The sequence below is a fragment of the Syngnathoides biaculeatus genome, chromosome 6 (genome assembly GCF_019802595.1).
Source record: "Syngnathoides biaculeatus isolate LvHL_M chromosome 6, ASM1980259v1, whole genome shotgun sequence".
Lineage (NCBI taxonomy): Eukaryota > Metazoa > Chordata > Actinopteri > Syngnathiformes > Syngnathidae > Syngnathoides > Syngnathoides biaculeatus.
In genome coordinates this window covers 7,129,036-7,151,909 of record NC_084645.1, presented here as the reverse complement: position 1 = coordinate 7,151,909, position 22,874 = coordinate 7,129,036, and the positions used below count along the sequence as shown (strand labels likewise).

Below are 22,874 nucleotides of genomic sequence, written 5' to 3'. Positions count from 1 at the left end.
AATTCAATTAATTGATGTCATGACTATATCCATCAACTTTTCAGTGATGTGATATTGCAGGTCTTGGTTTATTTTCTTTACAGCTCCAAAAACCTCCTGAAGTGGAGGATTTGGAAAGTGATGCCAGTCCTGTAATTGCCCTGCAAGACCATCAAAGTAAATGCATGTTCTTTTTAAAGCACTTGCTAATAAGAAATCTGGCCCACAGAGCACAAAAAAACTTGGTTAATATGGTATTCTGTTTTATTCGTACTGTTTTAGGCAGTGGAACAGGTGGTTCACAGTCACCATGAAGAACCCTAACACATCCAAAACCAAGACATCTACCATCAACCTCGAGCCATCCACCACCAAACTTGAGCCTCTACCATTTCTCCAAAGACAGTTGGCCCATGTAAGAACCAAGTAAGCCAAATGTCTACGAATAACTCGTCTTAAGACCCTTTTGTCATATTTGTGTTTTGCATTGTGCATGTGTTGTTGTTCAGGGTTCCAAAAAAAGGACTACTGCTGCTTACTGAGATAAGGGACACCGACAGGCATCAAGACCATAGGGCAGCACAAGAAGAGGACATCGACATTGTACAGGTAAAATATCTGGCTGACTTCATTGTCCTTCAACAGAAGGTGACGGAAGACCCTTCTCCTTCTGTAAAACTGGTATGATTAAGTATGGGAAAAGTTGTTGAGTTTAATTTTAACAACAAACTAATTCCTAATTTTGCCATCCTCTTTTTTTATTTGCAGAAATTCCAAATGTTGAAAGTTGGATGGGTAACCCTCAAGGAAAATTTCAAACAGATCCTGAAGAGGTAATTGAATATTATATATTTTGTACAGAATGTATTTTTTTTTTACCAGTAATGTACAGTTGAGAATCAGGTGAAGATTTTGTAATTATTTTAACTTTCAAATGATATTGCATTTACTAATGCAATTGCAAGTATTTTGTGTGCAGTTTGCAGACTTCTAAACAATGAGGTCCTTCAAATGCTCTTTCTAGAAAACAAAATATGGATTCTTGTGTTTGATATATTCCTAACTGATAGTTATAGTGTTTGCCAGACGTAACAACCAAGTCTCTTAATTTTGGACTCAGAAAGTGTCTTGAGAAACCACGAGGGGACGCAGAGTGATGTACGAAGTGCGGCCACGTCATGCCTGAAATATGCGTCTGAGAGATGCGGTGGCAGTGCCAGGAAACAGGACGGGAGGAACCAGGATGGACAGTAAATATGAGATACATAGTTAAAGTTCACATAGTGGAATATTAGATTTTATTTTGTTTGTAACATAACCTAAGCAAAAAGTTATTTGTTCTAAATGTTTGTTTTAATGGCTCAGTTTCCATGTTGCATGGCATTGTTGTTTTTATGTTCTAAGGCAACGTTGATTGTATGTGGGATTGTCACATTAATGCAATTTACGAATACAATGTATAAGCAATCTTGTTTCAGTTCTTTAGAACAGTTCTGGAGAACTTCGGAACAAAGCTCTAGATAACAATTTCTTGAGAACAGTTCGATAGAACTTGGGTCCTGAAGTTCTATAGGATCTCCACAGAATGATTCTATAGAATTTCTTTAGAACGTGGGCCAAAGTTCTATAGAATTTCTATAGAATGCTTCTATAGAATTTCTATAGAACTGTGCTGTGGATCGGCGATAAAGGACGGGATGTCAGCAATACATGGACACTGGCTGGAGACGAAGCTAAGTTTCTAAAAACTTATTACAAAAAATTCTCTGATTACCTCACTCCAAAAGCAAACCCCATATTTTCTAGTGAAGACTATTTGACTTTAATTGAATGAATTTGAATGAATTACTTTAATTCATTATTTTCTCAAATATGACCTTATACATTTAATCAACGGATAAAGTGTTGCCCATTTGCTAATCAGACAAGGATGTGTTGTGGAGCCGGTGGTTGTCCTTGATCTTTGTACGCAGAAAACCATACTCCTCTCCCAGGTGTTGCCGTGGAGACGAAGGACATCAGATAAGGAACGGAAAGTTACCATCCCGGCCCAGGATCTGACTGCGGGGGGCAGCCACTTCTACCATGGACCCATACATATAAAAACCGTGTGTTACTGGTCTCGTGTGCGGCAGATACCAAGATATGACCCGGACGTCTGTACTACACATTCCTTTGTAATAAATGCATTTGCTGTTCACTTTTTCTAATCATTGGTCATATCTTCCTCGACTCGTGAACACGCGTAGGGTCCAAACTCGCAAATCCCTACAATTTGGTGACCCCGACCGTAAGTCGAGGGGGGTAGATGAGCGTTGGCCGTCGAGAAGTTGAGATAAAGAGAGACATATGAGAAACACAGGAGTGTTATATGGACAAGTCGAGGGTGGTCGTCTGTGCTTCTGACTTCTCTAGGTCGCGGCCAAAACCAAAAGGTAAGCAGGAGCCTGTTTACTGTCGAATTCTGCATACTGAACTGCTTAAATTTGAGAAGTCATTTGTATCAGATTGTTCATGCCTCATATGAGTTATTGAGAATAAGAGATAAAGAGAATAAGAGATAATGAGAATAAGAGAAGTTGTATATCCCGTCGTAGCTGACGTATATTGTAGACGTACAATTGCACTGTGACGTTCACCTGTTACACCCAAGGGGGATGGGATCCCTTAAAAACAGAGGGTTTGCCGTCGGTTTGAGCCTGGGACGTCACAAGGTGGCATACGAAATAAGTTAGTCGAAGAAGAGTGACCACTAAATTAAAGAAATAATCATGGATGGTGAATTTGATCATGAATGTGCTGAATATAATCCAACTAAAGATTAAATATACATTGAAATTGAGCAGCAAAAGGTGCCTAATGTTGAGAAAAAGAAACAAGATAAAGAAAGGAAGCGCGCATTAAAATAATGGCAAAAGCACAACTTGGGCGCGATTCAGACAAACTGATGATGAAGTTATGGGACAATGACAGAGACTATGTAAATATAATATAAATATAAATGTAAAAGACTATGAAAGATGTAAGCGACATATTAGATAAGGGCTCATGGAACTTAAAGAGGTGAACAGAGAAAGGCGCACTGCGCATTTAATGATGGTGACGGTGACGGACGTTGGGACGGGACCAGGAAACTACCCGGTGCTGGTATGGTCGCATGTGACGTTGAGGGCATCAAGGAGCCCATGAGGAAAAGAAGATGGAGCAGAGAAAAGTTGTATTTGATATGTGGACGCGAGTGAAGGACTGCAAAAATGAGAAAGGAGGCACGTCGAATACGCACACACGCACGCGCCCTGAATCACAAGTAAGTACACCAAACACACACACACACACCACACACACACACACACACACCACACACACACACACCACGCGCGCACACAGACACAGAGGAAGCAAGAGGATGAAGGGGGGTTAGTGAAAACTGTCTTGTTGATTTGATGTGAAGTATTCTCTCGCATCGGAAATAACACGATGATGATTATATTATTATTATTTTATTATCATTATTATTATATTATGGCAGCTTGGTGGCGCAGCTGGTAAAGCGTTGGCCTCACAGTTCCTGGGTTCAATCCCGGACCTGCCTGTGTGGAGTTCGCATGTTCTCCCCGTGCCTGCATGGGTTTCCTCCCACATCCCAAAAACACGCAACATTAGTTGGACACTCAAGGTTGCCCGTAGGTGCTATTGTGAGTGCGACTGTTGTCTGTCTCTATGTGCCCTGCGATTGGCTGGCAACCAGTTCAGGGTGTACCCTGCCTCCTGCCCGTTGACAGCTGGGATTGGCTCCAGCACTCCCCGTGACCCTCATGAGGATAAGCATTAAAGAAAATGGATGGATATTATATTATATTATTATATAACAAGCAAACAAAACACTACAAGGTTGAGAACTCTTCTTTTTTCTCAGGCTTTTTAGAATATATCCACTTTTTGATCATATTACTTGCACTGTATGCAGTTTTAATTGTCTTTTTTTTAATTGTTGTTGTCATTATTATTGTTTTTATCCCATTTTAAATGTTTTATCTCTTTGTTTTCAAATGCCTTTAATAATGTAAAGCACGTTGCGTTACCTTGTGTATGAAATGCGCTTTGCTTTGCTTTACAATGATGCCTATGATAGAGGCAGGTCCAACATACAAGCCGTTTCATCTTAAAGATGTTGATTGTCTTGCTCGCTTGCCTCATCTCTCTTCTGGTGGTAATGCATGGGTGTCTAGTTTTGTGGAAACTTTACAGGGGTATACACTCTGCATGGGAGACTGGAGACAAGCAGCATCTAGATCATGCACTAGTATTGAACAACGAGAAATCGAGACAACTGCAGGTATGCTTAACGTACCCAATGGAACCATATTGAGAGAACACTTCGAGCGTCTGGCCGCAGCTATTAGAGAGAGGTTCCCCACTCCTGTTACACCCGCACCCACTTCTTTCCCCTATGTTAAACGACCCACTTGAGCACTTGACTAACTGTACTAAACTTTGGGACTGAATTGACTGGACATCAGCCTGTACAGTCTGGCTCAGGGGAGGCTATATTCAGGACTGCGATCCTGGCAGGTCTCCCTGAACCAGTACAGACCACTCTTAAAGCTGACCCTGACCTCCTGTCCAGAGATGAGCCTAGACCATTTAGACGACTCTTAGTGCATCACCTCAAAATGTATTTAAGCCAACAACAGGGTGAGGATAATGAAATTATGAAACTCCAAAAACAACTTCTTAACTTAGAAGAAGCACAGGAAAGACGTAAAGGTCCAAAACCACATCAGATGTAATTTTTTGGCAGACACAACCACCTAGACAGGGTAATAGCCGGGGTGGATACGCAGGAAGGCGTGGAGGGGTCGGGGGAGAGTGCAACATCAACATGATCAAGGGTGTTTTGGTTGTGGTTCTCTCGATCACTGGATTAAAGACTGTCTCACACCTCCTCCACCTCAAGCTACAATGCAAGGGCGTGGTGGCTGGTCCGACAACTGGGGGGGGGCCAAGGCAGAGGCAGAAATGACAGCTTTGGCAGCCCACCCTGGCAGCAGAATGGACAGCAGCAGGTTGGACAGTACCACTAGGGGTGCCCAGGAAGCCAGGGGTCCAGCGATACAGGTGCCATGATCTCCATCTCTGTTGCGGGGCAAATGTGAACACTCTTGTTGACACAGGGGTAACCCACTCCTCACTCAACACCTCGCTCCTGGACACTTTATTGTCACAACACACTGTGCAATTGATGGGCTTCTCAGGGACTCAACAGGGCTTGCAATGGACTCAACCCCTACCGACAATCTTGGCTGGACAGACCTTCCACCATTCATTTATAATGCCAGCAGCTGACACCGTCTGCCACTCCGGACAATGGCTTATGGCACCTGTGAGTGAACCAACTCCAACTGTGTACATTTATTGGGTCCGACTTGAACCAGAAACACCGCTCAAACCTGGTCTCATACATCAATTTCTGTTGTGGAAGCTCTGGTTAACACTCTTAGGGCTTATCTCCCTCCACTAGATCCATACCATTGCACACTATATTACGACCTCAACCACGATCTAGCACACATGAAAACTTTGCATACATATAAGGTGATGCTTGGGACATTACATCCGCACATACATTCACAGTAAGAGAGGGTGTAGCACCATCCTGCTCTCTTACACCAGATCAAATGACATGGTTCAAAATGCAAGAATAGTCAGTACCCCACATTTCACTCGCTCTATCTCAAGGACACGAGGCCCGGCAGCTGGGACCTCTGGCGAAACGACTGACTCAAATGACTGACTGGGAGGACACACCACTCCCTAACGTACAGATCTCCAAATCTACAGATGCATACTACATCATTGTTCCTGACGCACCTCCGACAACTAATATCACCATATTAGAACACGAGACCCTAACTCGAGAACATGGATGTGACTACTCTGACCATGACGATGCCAAGTGAATGTTAAACAAACTGCCTAAATTAGTTTGGTCCTCTGGACCCTTAGATGTTGGACATTGTACTCACACACCAGACATTAAAATCACTGTTTTTCTAGGATCTCATTTTTACAGACCTCAATATCATTGACCTGCAGCTGCTAAGCAGGGGATGGAGGACACTCTCACTGGCCTGTGGAATTCTGAAGTCTTGGAAACATCCACCTCCTCGTGGTGTACACCACTCAGGCCAGTTTTAAAAGCAGATGGTAACACTTAGCGTATGGAACATGATTTGAGAGCCGTTAATGATGTTAAAGACCACACCATTGTTACCTCTACCACACCCCCACAGAATGTTGTCTAACATCACACCTGGTTTGAAATACTTCATAGCGATTAATTTGGCAAATGCATTCTTCTGTGTCCCACTCGCACTCGAGTGTAGACACTTGTTTGCATTCAGATATCAGGGACGCAATTTGCAATACACCAGGTTGCTACAAGGCTTCCAAAATACACCTGGAATTTTTAATCAATGTTTGAAATCATTTCTGCAGGATCTAGATCTCCCAGATGGATGTAAACTCCTGATGAATGTTGATCTCCTGTTGGCAGCCCTGACAGCAGAGTTGTGTTTGTCTCTAACTAAACTTGTTTTGCTTCGTTTGCATGAGCTGTGATTCAAAATTTCCAGAAAGAAGCTTCAGTGTTGTCACAAATTAGTGACCTTCTTGGGGAGAGTGGTGTAATCTGAAGGAGTCCACTATGTCCTCGGAGCATGGTTCTTCTATTCTTCAGATTCTCTTTGTCCATGTGCTGATCTCTCTGTCCAACCTTTGACTAACGGCAGGGTCCTGTTCACTGATGGTTGCTGTTATCGTAAGCTGAATGGCTCTTTGGCTGCGGCGGCCGCCGTAGTGGAGCAGCAGCCCTCAGGTGAATTTGTAACTGTTTCCTGTTCCGTACTAACATCTGCTCCCTCAGCCCAGGGAGCGGAAGGGCTTTCACTCTGTCTTGCACTGGAACTGGTGGTCGGACAATCTGTCACTGTCTATTCTTACTCAGTTTACGCTATCTCTGCTGCTGTGTGGGACCTGTCTGCCTGGAAACGGAATTATTTTAAAACAGCTAAAGGTTCTCCTATTGCACATTTGACTCTGATCCAACGATTAGATAAAGCCCTGGCCAAACCTTCGGCGGTGGCTATCGTCTAGGTCCCTGGCCACTCCAAATCCACTTCAACCACAGCCCTACGCAATAATGCTGCCGACTTGCCTGCCAAGCAGGCTGCGGGCTATGTCCCACAGACAATTATCTGACAAATCCTCTCCTGACCTGCCCGAACCCCCGTCTCTTAGTGAATTGGTTAAAATACAGCACAACGCCTCTCCTGAACAAAAGATATTTTGACCGAAATTCACTCTATGGCTCATATTGCCCCCAGAGCCATGCTAACCAAACTTCGCATGTGGTGGCATCCTAAAATGTCTGACTTGTGTCATGCCCACTGTCGTGACCGTAATATTTGCCAGCTACACAATGTTCACCCCACACTTAGACCGTTGTCAGGTTCATTTGACCCACCCACCTGGCCCGGTGCGGAACTGGTCATGGATTTCACAGACATGATCACCCCTGTTCAAGGTAAGCACTACCTTCTTGTTTTAGTTGACACCTTTTCCGGATGGCCTGAAGCCTACTCCTGCGCTCGCGAAGGTGCCATGTTGGTAATGAAACCTTTGGTGAACCACTGGATTCCAACGTACGGTTTCCCTGCTCTCATCCGCTCAGACAATGGTGCACATTTCACATCCACACACCTGGCTACTGTAGAGAAATGGTTAGGGTTAACTCACAAGTTTGGTTGTGTTTATCACCCTGCCAGTCAAGGCTGAGTTGAACATATGAATCGCACGTTGAAGGAAAAACTGGCTAAAATATGTACCTCTTCCAGCATGAATTGGGTTCAGGCTCTTCCCCTTGCTCTAATGTCTGTGAGACAAACTGTGTCTCGCCCTGCTGGTTTCTCTCCTTATGAACTTCTTACAGGTCGTCTGACGCCTGGCCCTTCCTCCTCACTCCAACCACTGGAGGAAGGCTGTGTTTCCCAAGTTTTCTCATAAACTGTTTTGGACACAACTGCATTCTTTTGCTTCTAATTTCCCTTCATAGATCCAGGACACTCTTCCAACACCACCTCCTGCACTTGATCTTCCTGAGTGGTCATGTGTCTACCTTAAGCGACTCTCTCGTAGGTGGTCAGAACTCTGTTTGTCTGGACCACACAATGTGACTTCTCGTACCTCCACAGCTGTCCACTTGGAGGAAAAACAAAATAAGTGGTTTCATTATTCTATACTTCGCCCTGCTACAGACTCTTAATTGCACTTTTATTTTATTGTTTGTTGTTGTTTTATTAGCCATGATTCCTACAGATGGTCCGATTGCTTTTCGGACCAAGAGAGGGAGAGCAGGAATCTATGGCATTCTTATTATTGGTGTTATTGTTCTTGGTATTTTTATCTGGGAAATCGCTCAGAAATACCCCATACCCACAGCCAGATCAGTGCCAACTGTGAGCACAACCCACCCGGAAAATATTTATCACAGAGAAGAGTTGTATTATGAACAAAGCCCTATCTGTTGATGAGTGGTTTAGGGTTTTGACAGGCATTAGCGCAGTAAACAATAATCGGTTACTAATGGCAGAACAACCGGCTAATAAAACCCTAAGCGACTGTGTTGTATGCATGGGACCTAGACCTTTGTTCCGTGTTGTTTTTTCTTCTGTCAACTCCACCTGTGTTCCAGATCTTATTAAAAATTATGTGCAGACTAAAAATGAATGCAAAATTTGGGATACTGCTCATCCGGTAACACCAGCCGAAAAGAATAAAACTGTGTTTAATCGTGCTGTGGCACGCCAAAACTTCACCTGTATTTTCCTTAAAGATAATGGTGCCCCAATTGACAATATCTCTGATGATCAATGTGCAGAGACCCAGGAAACACCTTTCTTCCATCCTGTCAGCCGTAGTGATGTGTGGTGGTGGTGGTGCGGAGGGAACCGTATCTTCGACCGCCTTCCGCGCAACAGTATGGGCAGATGTGCATGAGTAACTTGACTTTTGCCTATTTCCGTTGTTCCTCTCACCCAAGATGATCTGGCGTTTGCTCCTGAACACTTAAATGAAGCTCTTGGCCTATTACACCGTTCACGTAGGTCCAAGTCCACCTGGCTCGGTGCTGACGACCCCACCTACATTGACGCTATTGGCGTCCCCCGTGGTGTCCCAGATGAGTATAAATTGACTGATCAGGTGGTTGCCGATTTTGAAAATATATATGTAATTTCCACTCTTTTCCCCGTTACTCCTAACGAAAATGTCGACCGTATCAATTACATACATTATAATGTGCAAAGTTTGGGCAATTCCACCCTTGAAGGACTTGAAGCTGTACATGAGCAACTTAAGGCTACATCTATTATGGCTTTCCAAAATATAATCACATTAGATGCACTGTTGGCCGAGAAAGGAGGTGTTTGCCGAATAACACACAACCTGGCAGACGCCTCACTAAGGCCGTAGATGGACTTCGAACCCTTGCTAAGAAAAGGAAGGAACACTCTGGTGTTGACACGTCGATGTGGGATAACTGGATGAATGTGTTTGGTAAATGGAAGGGTGTCATTTCATCCATCTTCATCTGTCTGGCTGTCTTCACCTCTATTTTCACCCTCTGTGGATGCTGTTGCATTCCTTTTATTCGTTCTCTTTTAACCCGTCTGATTAAGAGGAAGACTGGTGCCCCAGCTGATGGCCGCGATAATTATGTCCTCATTAGACCCCCGCCCCGACACCCTCCTCAAGATGATTTTATTGTTGCTATCGCTCCCCCTGAAAATGATACTAAACTTCCACCGCTTCCTGATTGTCATGATGTCGACATGCCCCGTGATTGCATTGCCGTTCTGTTCTACTGATACTTTTTGGGAGGATATTACTTTTTTGAAATGTTTTGCTGTTTTTGAGTTGTCTAGTACTGTCCTGCAGGTTTAATGCGTATGGGTGTTCTGAATCATGAGGCTATGCAACTTGTTAAAAGGTATGCTTGGACGATTAGAGAGGGTTTTATGCTTTCCATATTTCTTGAAGGGTTACTTTGGGAATTTTCGTGATTGTTTTTGTGATCTATTTCATAGCTCAAGAGAGGGAATGAAGACTATTTTACTTTTATTGCACTTTCATTATTTGCTTAAATATGACCTTATACATTTAATCAACAGATAAAGTGTTGTCCATTTGCTAATCAGACAAGGATGTGTTGTGGAGCTGGTGGTTGTCCTTGATCTTTGTACGAAGAGAAAACCGGTTCGCGCCACACCAGATAAGGAACGGAAAGTTACACTTTTTTAGTTACACGACACTTGAGGATAAGCGGCTCAGAAAATGGACGGATGGATGGAAAAAAGTGCAATGAAATACAAACCACTGTAAACATTTGAAATTGTTAGAGGTTATAATGGAAGCTGTGTGACCTTACCTCAGACCTGTAGATATCACAGTATGCTTTGTGTGTGATGGCTCTGACTGTTAAACTGCCACTCAGCTCCTCTTCACTACTTCCTGCAAAGTAAAAAAAAAGATGAAGAGGAAAAATAATACTTTTACACGTGAAAGTTATCCCTGTCGTCATGCGTAAAACACTTATCTCCAAAACCACTACTTTTCAGGAAACAAACAAACAAAAATAACAAGCCATTTTCCATATGTGAGGTAAATCATTTGTAAAAATAATAATAATAATAAATTAAAAACTACAAAAAAAAATATTGGTACATACCAACGTGGGGACTGACAAATAGTATAAATTAGGGTTGGACAATCTTGGAAACACACATATTGGAATGTTGTTGTTGATAATGTTCAAAAATACAGGACAACATACACATTATAAATTTGAGCATATATTACTCTTTTTCCCCATCTGTAAATACTACGCTAAATTGCGTACGAAAGTATACAGCTCACGCACCTACGTCATAAAATCACATGACTTTTGTTTACCTCACCATATTGCCGGTCAAGCTAAGCATTGCTCAATGCTAAGTCGGCTGGAGATGACACAGAAATATGTCTTGTAACACGAGGCCCAGAGTCTTGTCTGATACAGTCAGACATTTACAAGGTGAAAATAAACAATGGTACGTGGAAAAATTACATAAACTCGGCATAGAGGACCCATATTTAATGACGAAGTCGATGTTTTTGCCGATAAGAAATTGGACTCTTAATTCGCTACCGCTTGTCTTGGACAACTGGATAAACACATGGATCTGGTGAGTAAGTTGTTGAGATTTACACGGAAAAGTTTGAAAGCATATAAAAGTCTGGACGCATACGAATTCTTTGTTGCTGGATCTGTTCTCATCAGGAATAAATCCCACATAGTGACAATTTTGACGGCTTGTCAACATGGAAGTGTGTTCGGTGACACGCTAACATTTTTCGGAATCCATCGATCTTTTTAGCTAGTATTCAATACAAATACCAATATTTAAATAAATGACCCCTGGTTTTACACAAACTCACATTCATTAACTATGATTGAGGGGGAAAAAAAGAGGACGGGGCCTTCTCATTGCAACATACATGGAAGCGATTGTGGTCACACTTAACCTCCAAAACCTCTGCAACAGTTTTTTTTTTTTTTCTTAAAACACTGAGTGTTCTCAAATGAGCCAACTTGGCATTATAAATACTTTTTGGTAATTTGAGATTGAGAAGAATAATTCCTACCTCAAATGAAACGATTGCTACACAGGTGTGTGTGTATTTTGGTTGGGCACCATCCATCATGTTTAATTGCCGAAATCCATCGATATTTTCTGGTCTTTTCAGCTGGTATTCCATAGAATGAACTCTTTGAATATCTGTCTCATCTGTTGTGACAGCCAACAGCACAAGAGGTCTTGGTATTGTAAAAAGTCTCCTCAGGTTCAATGTCTCCCACAATGTCGAGCAGCTCTGTTTGACCGGCAATATGACACCGCCAAAATGGTGACGTCACGTGCATGAGCTCTATACAGTGATTTATATGAAGTTACTTTTAAAGGTCTAATCCAGAGGAAATGCATTTGTCTATCATACAAATGTAGCTAAAATTTCATTAAAAATATTTTAAAAATTCTAAACACAACAGAAATGAAATAAATTGGTGTCAAAGTCAATCTCAAGATTTTGTTTGAAATGTTGCTTGGATTCAGCAAGTACCGGTTCTCTCCGGAATGTGATGTCACGTCACGACAACATTTAGCCAGAGAGTGAAAAACGATACGATACGAACGATAATGAGGAAGTGTGTTGCATATGGTTGTTCTGCGTCAAATGCCGACGGAGTCACCTTACGTGAATGGCCGAAAGATGAACAGTTAGGCAGGGTATGGACCAGGTTTATGAAGACAAAGAGGGTGCATTGGACTTACAAATCAAAGTGGACAGTAATATGTTCCAAGCATTTCACGGAGGACTGCTTGGAAATCCCGGTGCAGCGTTCACTTGGCTTCAGTAGCAAGTAAGTATGTGCGTGTTCAATTGTGTAGTATTGACAAGTATCTACCCTGTTTTAAATGTAAGTACAATACCGATACAGATGTATATGCCAGCTAATATCCGAATCCATGTGACGTTTAGGAGGTGACAATATTTGGTCACTGTGTAAAGTTAGTGTACTGTTCGCGCTGAGGTCTTGCTGAAATTTGACTACAGCGGTGTGTGCTCTCAAATGTTTGGTGTATTATTTAAAATACGGACTAATGCATGTAAATAACGCAGAGAATGCACTATAAACAATGGACCGGCAGAGAGCGGCAGAAGTTTTATGTTACAAACTCCTGATGCATGCTGATTAACAAGTCATGTTGCATGATGCAAAAAATTTATGCATTAGTCTGATTTGTTCAATAGTCATTTTCTCAACTTGTGTGAACGTCTTAAATATGACCTCCATGGTGAAAGCAAGGTGAGGTGGTATACTCTGGATTTGAGCTCTCCAGCTCCTAATGACATTTTATGGAATGAAACAAAATCATATTTAGAATGTCCATATACAAATGTTTATTGAATGATGGTTTCACCGTCAATGGTTTGTAAAAAAATAACTTGGTTTTGAAACTTTTTCAGAGCTGTGATACTTACAGATACATGTATCACATCACAAATTATTCAACCATTTCGCTTACTCCAATTAGAGTCAACTTGAAAGGCAAATTTTGAACCAAAACAAAAGAAATTTTAGAGTCGAAACTGTCGCATAATTACAGTAAAATCCATAAATTATTAGTCAAGGATCAACACCCACACTTTAGTTTTCATGCAAAGAAAAGGTTAATATGTTCATCAGCTAGGCATAAATCATGTGAACATGGCATCAGCTTCAAGTCCTGGGGATGGAAATTCTGCTCCAATTCTCTGCACAGCACATGATGGTATAACAACCCTGTTGCTCTTGCCGAGAGGCCCCAAACACCACCTCACCAACTGTCTGGACGCCACGTGGTTATTTCTTTGATGTCCTTCTCTTGTGAAGGCGTTTCTGCCATAATGGTATTGAAAGACATGCCAGGCTGTCTCCAATACAAATGGGTTTAGGAAGACTGGGTGAAAGCCTTCATGGTGAACAATGCAAGCCAAGGCAGTTCCATCAAACGTCCGGGCAGTTTCTGTAATTTCCTTACAGCAGTGACATTTTCTCATTTCAAAGGCATTGGCTGGTAATTTCCACATTTACACCTGGGTAAAAAATATCATCAATTAAAATAATGTTGTTTGGTTTATTTTAAATGGAAAGTTTTATTTCATTTCTATCTTTTGCTCGCCAAGATAAGGCTGAAATAATGCCGCTGTGGCGTAAAGCCCTATCATTTATTCATTCATTATCTCCTGACTAAAGAATGAAAACATGACATACTTGAATGTATGCAAAGATAGTTAAATTTATAACTTGCCCCTTATGTCCTTCTAATATAGATACAAATGTAAATTATATACAGTGAAGAAAATAAGTATTTGAACACCCTGATATATTGCAAGTTCTTCCACTTAGAAATCATGAAGAGGTCTGAAATTTTCATCGTAGGTGCATGTCCACTGTGAGAGAGATGATCTAAAAAGGGAAATCCAGAAATCACAATGTATGATTTTTTTAACAATTTATTTGTGTGATAAAGCTGGAAATAAGTATTTGAATACCTGAGAAAACCAATGTTAATATTTGGTACAGTAGCCTTTGTTTGCAATTACAGAGGTCAAACGTTTCCTGTTGTTGTTCACCAGGTTTGCACACGCTGCAGGAGGGATATTGGCCCACTCCTCCACACAGATCTTCTCTAAATCAGACAGATTTCTGGGCTATCGCTGAGAAACGGAATTTCAACTCCCTCCAAAGATTTTCTTTTGGGTTTAGGTCTGGAGACTGGCTAGGCCACGCCAGAACCTTGATACGCTTCTTACGGAGCCACTCATTGGTTTTCCTGGCTGTGTGCTTCGCGTCATTGTCATGATGAAAAACCCAGCCATGACCCATCTTCAATGCTCTGACTGAGGGAAAGAGGTTGTTCCCCAAAATCTCACAATACATGGCCGAGGTCATCCTCTCCTTAATACAGGGCAGTCGTCCTGTCCCATGTGCAGAAAAACACCCCCAAAGCATGATGCTACCACCCCCATGCTTCACTGTAGGGATGTTGTTCTAGGGATAGAACTCATTATTCATCTTCCTTCAACACGTTTTGTGGAATTATGACCAAAAAGTTCCATTTTGGTCTCATCTGACCACAAAACTTTCCCCTATGACTCTTCTGTGTAATCCAAATGGTCATTGGAACACTTAAGACGGGCCTTGACATGTGCTGCTTTAACCCTTTCCGGGCAGGGGTTGCAAATTTGCAAAAGGTTTAATATAATCGAAAATTTTAAGTCCAGATTATCATTTTCTGAACGTATCGGATTTTTCTCTGCAAAATTTCATTTGGTCCAGAGAGGGTTAAGCAGGGCAACCTTCTGTTCCATGCATAATTTCAAACAATGACATCTTAGTTTATGACCAACAGTCACTTTGGAAACAGTGGTCCCAGTTCTTTTCAGGTCATTGACCAAGTCCTGTCGGATAGTCCTGGGCTGATTCCTCACCTTTCTAAGGATCATTGAGACCCCACGAGGTGATGTCTTGGATGTGGCTCCACTCCGATTGAGATTGACTGTCATGTTTAGCTTCTTCCATTTTCTAATGATTGCTCCTATGGTTTTTTCACCAACGTGCATGACAATTTCTCCGTAGCCCTGTCCAGCCATGTGGAGTTGTACAATTTTGTCTCTGGTGTCTTTGGACAGCTCTTTGGTCTTGGCCATGTTACAAGTTTGAGTCTTAGTGATTGTATGGGGTGGACAAGTGTCCTTATGCAGCTAACAACCTCACACAGGTGCATCTGATTCAGGATAATACATGGAGTGGAGGTGGACTTTTAAAGGTGGACTAACAGGTCTTTGAGGGTCAGAATTCTAGCTGACAGACAGGTGTTCAAATACTTATTTGCAGCTGTATCATACAAATAAATGGTTAAAAAAAAGAATCATACATTGTCATTTCTGGATTTTTATTTTTAGATTATCTCTCTCACAGTGGACATGCACCTACGATGAAAATTTCAGAACCCTCGATTATTTCAAGAGGGGAGAACTTGCAATATAGCAGGGTGTTCAAATACTTATTTTCTTCACTGTATTTCTATGTATACGGCTATTAGCTACAACTACCGATCATTTAATTTAAATGACGATAATCACTGGCTAAATGTAAGTGTACAGTACTGTCCAACTCAGAGCGTACTATAGATGTGATGTTTAAATGCAGAACGATACTGAATGTTTCGATTTTTGCTTTACACCGACTGAGTTGCTAGTACAACAACAACAAACGACTAAATGTGTGCAAGCAGCATCAGACGTTTCAACGTGTTTGAATGAGATTATTTCGTAAACAAGGTGTACGTAGATTTCTTGAGTTTTGGGTGCGAAGTTCCACATCAACTTGGTCTGGTCTCGCCGAATTCTGTCTTCTGTTGCGTTCGTCAACTCCGGTTTGAACATATGTATATGGTTGAATTACACCTGTTTTTTGAACATTGGAAGCATTAGAAAATTTCTCCTCTTCAGTTCCTATCTCTTACACAGAGCATTCCATAAAAACTTTTTCATCACTGCTCTCTATAACTCCTCGAGATCCCACTCGCAGAGTGTGTGATTGTCTTTGTAGGAAGCCATTGTCTTTACTGGGGGTTGTCTACATGTGACATCACATGGAAGCACCTTCAACAGAGCCACGGTTTGAAACACATCAGAGGCATTCGGGTTTCAATGAAAATGTGCACTTTGGCGCTAATTTATTTAATTTCTCTTGTGTTGAGAATTTTAAAAATATTGTTCATGAAATTTTATACACATTTGTATCGTAGACAAATAAAAAATACATTTCCTCAGGATTAGTACTTTAAATGCATTTGGGTATTGAGCAATAGTTCAGCAAGACATGAAGTTCAAACCATTTCTTTTGATGCACCATTACACTGCAGTCATTAGCACATTCCTAACACTATTTGTGTGTTTATAATCAGTCTGTTATTTTACATGCATGCTTTAACACATGCATTAGTATTTCTATATCAATAATGCGGTGTAACCTGTTGCAACATGCATTCATCACATTCTGAAGAGGTAAAATGCAGGCGTGTAATTGTTTCTTGTGCCCGCAATAATAATTAGCATACAAAAATCCATCCATTTTCTGAGTCACTTATCCTCACAAGGGTTGCGGGAGCACTGGAGCCTATCCACCTATCTTCAGCCATGAGGTGGGCTACATCCTGAACTGGTTGCTAGCCAATCACAGGGCACATAGAAACAAGCAACCATTTGCACTCAAATTCACACCTAAGGGCAAGTTAGTGTCTCCAATTAATGCACGTTTAGGGGATGTGAGTGGAAACCGGAGTGCCAAAGCAGAGACCGGGAGAATATGCAAACTCCTCAATGGCAGGGCCGGGACTTGAACCCAGGTCCTCAGTATTCGGAGGCAGAACCCACTGTAGAAAAATAAATAGATAAATGAGCATACAACACACTCGGCCTTGGGAGTTCGCTATGGCAGGTAGGGGCTGTACCCCTTTTCTGTGAGGTCTTCCAGTCGGTCGGGCTGGGTTGGGCCCGCAGGAGTGTAGCTTCTTAATTCACTTTTTTTTTTTTTTTTCTTAACTCACACTGCAGCTTTTTCGCACAATGGGCATTTTCACATCTCATTCAGGGTCCCCTGGGGGCTTTTGGGAGACACGATGATGCCTACGCCGAGCTGTGTCATGGCAAATCTTTGCTGGTCTCCTGTCCAATGCCCATTCTTCTCTGCCTGTGCAGTCCTCTGGTATTAATGCATCAGACACCCACTAGTGGAAGGAGGACAGTGTCGGGCTGGAGAGGATAATCGGCTTGGTGTTCTGGTACTCTGATGCCCCGGTGCCTTATTCTGCGTGGACTAATGCACCACATACAGTGTAGAAAATAAGTATTTGAACACCCTTCTATAATGCAAGTTCTCCAAATTAGAAAACATGGAAAGGTCTGAAATTTTCGTCGTAGGTGCTTGTCCACTGTGAGAGAGAATTCAAAAAGAAAAATCCAGAAATCACAATGTATGATTTCTGAACGATTTACTTGTATCATACAGCTGCAAATAAGTATTTGAACACTTCTCCATCAGCTAGAATTCTGACCCTCAAAGACCTGTTAGTCCGCCTTTAAAAGTCCACCTCCACTCCATGTATTATCCTGAATCAGATGCACCTGTGTGAGGTCGTTAGCTGCATAAAGTCACCTGTCCACCCCTCACAATCAGTAAGACTCAAACTTGTAATATGGCCAAGACCAAAGACCTTTCCAAAGACACCATGGACAAAACTGTACAACTCCACATGGCTGGAAAGGGCTACGGAGTAACTGTCAAGCAGCTTGGTGAAAAAAGGTCCACTGTTGGAACAATCATTAGAAATGCAAGATATCACCTTGTGGGGTCTCAATGATCCTTAGAAAGTTGAGGAATCAGCCCAGGACTACAGGACAGGACTTGGGAAATGACCTGAAAAGAGCTGGGACCACCGTTTCCAAGGTGACTGTTGGTAATACACTAAGACGTTATGGTTTGAAATCATGCATGGGAATGGAAGGTGCTCCTGCTTAAACCAGCACGTCAAGGCCTGTCTTCAGTTTGCCAATGACCATTTGGATGCTACAGAGGAGTTATGGTATTGAAGGTTTTGTGGTCAGATGAGACCAAAATGGAACTTTTTGATCATAATTCCACTACCCGTGTTTGGAAGAAGACGAACGGTGAGTTACATCCCAAGTACACCATCCCTACTGTGAAGCATAAGGGTGGTCGCATCATGCTTTGTGGGTGTTTTTCTGCACATGGGACAGGACTGCACTGAATTAATGAGAGAATGACTGCGGCCATGTATTGTGAGATTTTGGGGAACAACCTCTTTCCCTCAGTCAGTGCATTGAAGATGGGTCGTGGCTGGGTCTTTCAACATGACAATGATCCGAAGCACACAGCCAGGAAAACGAAGGAGTGGCTCCGTAAGAAGCTTATCAAGGTTCTGGCATGACCTAGCCAGTCTCCAGACCTCAACACAATAGAAAATCTTTGGAGGGAGCTGAATTTTTTTGATCTAGAGAAGATCTGTGTGGAGGAGTGGGCCAAAATCCCTCCTGCAGCGTGTGCAAACCTGGTGAACAACTACAGGAAAGGTTTGACCTCTGTCATTGCAAACAAAGGCTACTGTACCAAATACAAACATTTGTTTTCTCAGGTGTTCAAATACTTATTTGCAGCTGTAACACACAAATAAATCATTAAAAAAAAAAATCATACATTGTGATTTGTGGTTTTTTATTTTTGGATTGTCTCTCTCACAGTGGAGATGCACCTACGATGAAAATTTCAGACCCCTCCATGATTCCTAGATGAGAGAACCTGCAAGATAGCAGGGTGTTCAAATACTTATTTTCTTCACTGTACATTGGCACATCCTTAGGGGACTTGGTTGACCTAGGTGGGGTTCAAAAGGCATACACAACCACCATCCTGCATGGTCATGCAGCTGAACAAGATATTAAAAATAAAAAAATATATATATTATAGTTGATTGACTGCATATCAATACACAAACAATGTGCAGGACCATGCAATGTGACTTTTGCCTACACATTCAGTGCAAAGATGTATAGTGGAGCCATACAAATTATGAAATTTACCAAATATAGACATAAAATGTTTTGTCTGTCAGTAGTCAATAAAACAAACTGTATTTCAGCAAATTGATGGATTAAATTCTTACCATGCGTCAGTACCATGAGCTCTTTGATCTTTCTATATCGACCAAGCAGATTTGTCAGCTCTTCTATGCGATGTGTCTGTTCAGGGATTTTTTTTTTAACTCAAAATATGTCAGTAATTACCATACATCTGTGAAACCACAAAAATATGTTTTATTACCTTTTCATCATTTGAAGCTAAAAGAGACTCCATCCCCAACTTCAGTCTCTGGTATTCGTGGTCTGAAAACATAAGCCATGCGACTTAATTCCATACAGCTAAGCTCAAATTCATTTAGAGCATCTGATGAATGCTTGATGGAATGATATTTGCGAGAGACATGACAACCATACTAATACGACTCAACAAACAATAAAAGCGTGCTGAAGAGGAAGCACAAGTACCTGTCATGTGAGACAAAAAATATCTGTGAATTTATTTTCATTATGGGGGTGTGTTATAAAAAAACAAAAACATGAAGGCACCAATCATGTTAGGCGATGTCATCCAGTAAATACAGTACAAAAATTAAATGAAACATCTGGCTTCCATACTCTTCTAACCTTGTCCTCTAATCTCAAGCATTAAGTCTGACTTGCACCCACAACACATCATCATCACATCATGAGCCACAACATTATGACCACTTCCACCACAGAATGCTATCCAACACAAGAGCTCTATCAAATATTAAACTTTTCTAAAGGTATAATCATGTTGTCAATGATGTTCGTTAGTCATGGCACTAATGATGCAGTCCTGTATGACACCACTGGAAACTACTCAAAGAAATTGTGAAACTAATACCTCTCTGACAGTCTCATCCATGACTGCGTTATCAATTTTTTGGGGGGAAAAGGAGGCACATTTCTATAAGACAAACCACTTTTGTTGTAGTCTTGTCAAAGCCTTACAATTGATTTTGCTGTGCATAATTTCAAACCAATTATAACCGTAATAGTATTCAGATATACTTAGTAATCCTTATGAAACTGTGACGAAACATGATTAAGATTACAAGCGTAATGTGTTTTCATGAATTTCTGTTGGTACAGGGAGATGAGCTGAATGGAAAATGAGATCCAGATCAAAAGAAATGCCTTACATTTGTTTATCAGCTGTTTGATATACACCTCCTCTAAACCAGAGAGCAGCATACAGTCAAGAAGTCAAGCATACAGCAAAGGAGGGTAAAAATGTTAGAATGTTCCGTTAGTTGAAATACAAGTAATACAAGTTGACAAACGTGGATCCACGCACACACAAACACACACACACATTTCAAGATCCTGCCTGAACTGTGGATCTGATGTGACAGTCAGGCTGACATCAGCATGTACCTCTCTCTGCGTTGTCATTGACTGCGGTGCCTCTGGCCAGAAGTTGGGTCTGCAGACATTCAATCTCAGCATCTTTGGAGGCAAGGAGCTGCTGCAGGTCGCAAATTTCGGACTGTGGAAGCGAATGAGCAGAACAAACTCATCAAGTCAGTCTTCCACAGCATTATGTACACACATGGAGAACGTACTTGGTACACTTCCAGTAAAGAAAGAAAAACCCACAAAGGCAGTCACTGTGATTTGACGGGTGCGATGGCGCCCGTGCGCCATCACACTCGCAAATATGCACAATCGAGGACGAAAAATCACGTGTGTACAATTTGTTACGAGAAGAAATACATAGATATTGAAAGATGTTGCTTATGTTGTGTAGTATTGAGCAATGCAATTGCACACTTGTCGCACATTCTCAGCCCACATGAACCACAGCCTGACGTCTTTTTTTTTTTTTTTTTTGGTCTGCTGCTCAGCCTACTTCTACTTCCTAGTTTACCTGACCCCCCCCCCCACCGGCTTTTAAAGGGGTACACTCATAATTACAAACACCGTCCACCACCAGTCCTTTAGTTAGCAACATAGTCTGGGCAACGCAGAGCAAAGAGAGTTAGACATGCTGCTTATGTTTACTCTCGATAATAATGGTAAAAGTAAAAAAAAAAATAAGTGCTGTTGCTTTAATGAATGTCGGGGTACGTGATTAATAGAATAAAAAGTGGTGAAACTGGACGACATTTTCTCTTTTTTGAGGAAAAAAGGTCTTGTCTGAAGCCAAAGTAGAAAGTACAGGATGAGATGGTGTATAATGTTAAAATTCCACCTTGGCACAGCCTGATCGAGGATGAAAGCACATGGAATACAGAGCACAAAACGCTAATTCTGTATTTTAAATATAAGAGTCAAGATAACATTAACTTTAAAACTGTTTGGAGCATCATTCAGCTTTCAACATCGATTCTTAAAGGTATTCTGCAAGCAAAAATTCAGTTTTACACCAAGAAAATCAGACAGGGATATCATTGTGGGGTTTGAAAAAAAAATAAAAATTGTAGTTCACAGTTGTTAATTTACATGTTTATTTCTTAAACCTTGGTAACAAAACAAGCCTGATCCTAAACAATCAGGATTCTCCCGGAAACTGGGAATGCAAGTTAACCGTACCGAGCATGTTCGGAAGTTCTGCCAAAAGCACATGTTCCGAGCTTCTTGATATGAAATTATGATAGATTATAATAATACATCATGATGAAATAAAATGATTTGATTATATGAATGTTTATTTTTTAAATTGAATATCTATTGACCTCTTTAAAAATGTCTGTCTCAGTCTGTGCAGTGTCAAATCATGATTATGGTATTATGTAACAACTACATACTATAACAACTATAACAACTATAACAACTCAAAGTTATTTTAGATATTCCATCCCTAATCCACACCCGCAACTTTATATCTGCGGGCATGACTACTTGACTACACCCGTAACTTTATATCTGGGAGCATGACTGCTTGACTACACCCGTAACTTTATATCTGAGGGCATGATTGACCAGACCCTTACATTTTTCAAATGTGAGTGACTGCAAAGGTCATTAAAATCATTTGAAACTGACTTGAGTAATAAGAAACACATTTAGTCAAAATGAAAATCAAGCATTAAATTATTTTTGTGGTCCAACTGAATTTTTTTTTTTTTTTTTGTCCTCTTTGGCTGTTATATCAAGCAGAATAGAGAATCTGCATGCCTTTTATGTCGGAACAGTTTTACTGTGTCACAGTGGAGTTTTTAAGCCTCTTTTTTTTTTTTTTTTTTTTTTTTTTTTAGTATTATAATTGAAGTCAATTGAGAATCCCAGTCGATTAGTCTTACAGAACAGAATTTCTAGTGGGTGGGGGGACAAAGACAAAGCAAAGATGAGAAATGAAAATCATTACATTTCTACAACAAGGAAATATTAAAAATGGATGTTGCACGGGACTGTAGTGCGACACCCTGTGAGAGAAGGATGCAACAAAATAGGACAGAACAATGACGGAGAAGAAGCATGCAGGACAGTGTACGTCAACCTGGATATAAAACTTAAGTGTCGTGGGACTGACTAAGTGAATTATAGAAATCTATACTGTAGCTCAAAAGTATAAGTGGGGGTACGCACAATCAATTCATATATACACGAGTTATCTGTTGTAA

The 22,874-nt window shown here is 41.2% G+C and overlaps 1 protein-coding gene across 13 annotated transcripts in view; it reads right to left on the bottom strand.

The window, feature by feature from the left end:
- Positions 1–22,874, bottom strand: part of ppfibp2b (PPFIA binding protein 2b) — a 197,510-nt gene that overhangs the window by 25,204 nt on the left and 149,432 nt on the right. For all 13 annotated transcript variants that reach the window (XM_061822587.1, XM_061822594.1, XM_061822590.1 and 10 more), the window contains 4 exons: positions 20,686–20,797; positions 19,526–19,587; positions 19,368–19,443; positions 10,466–10,548 (listed from right to left, as the gene is read on the bottom strand). In XM_061822587.1, coding sequence (XP_061678571.1) covers positions 10,466–10,548; positions 19,368–19,443; positions 19,526–19,587; positions 20,686–20,797 — 333 coding nt within the window. The remainder of the gene's footprint in view (positions 1–10,465; positions 10,549–19,367; positions 19,444–19,525; positions 19,588–20,685; positions 20,798–22,874) is intronic.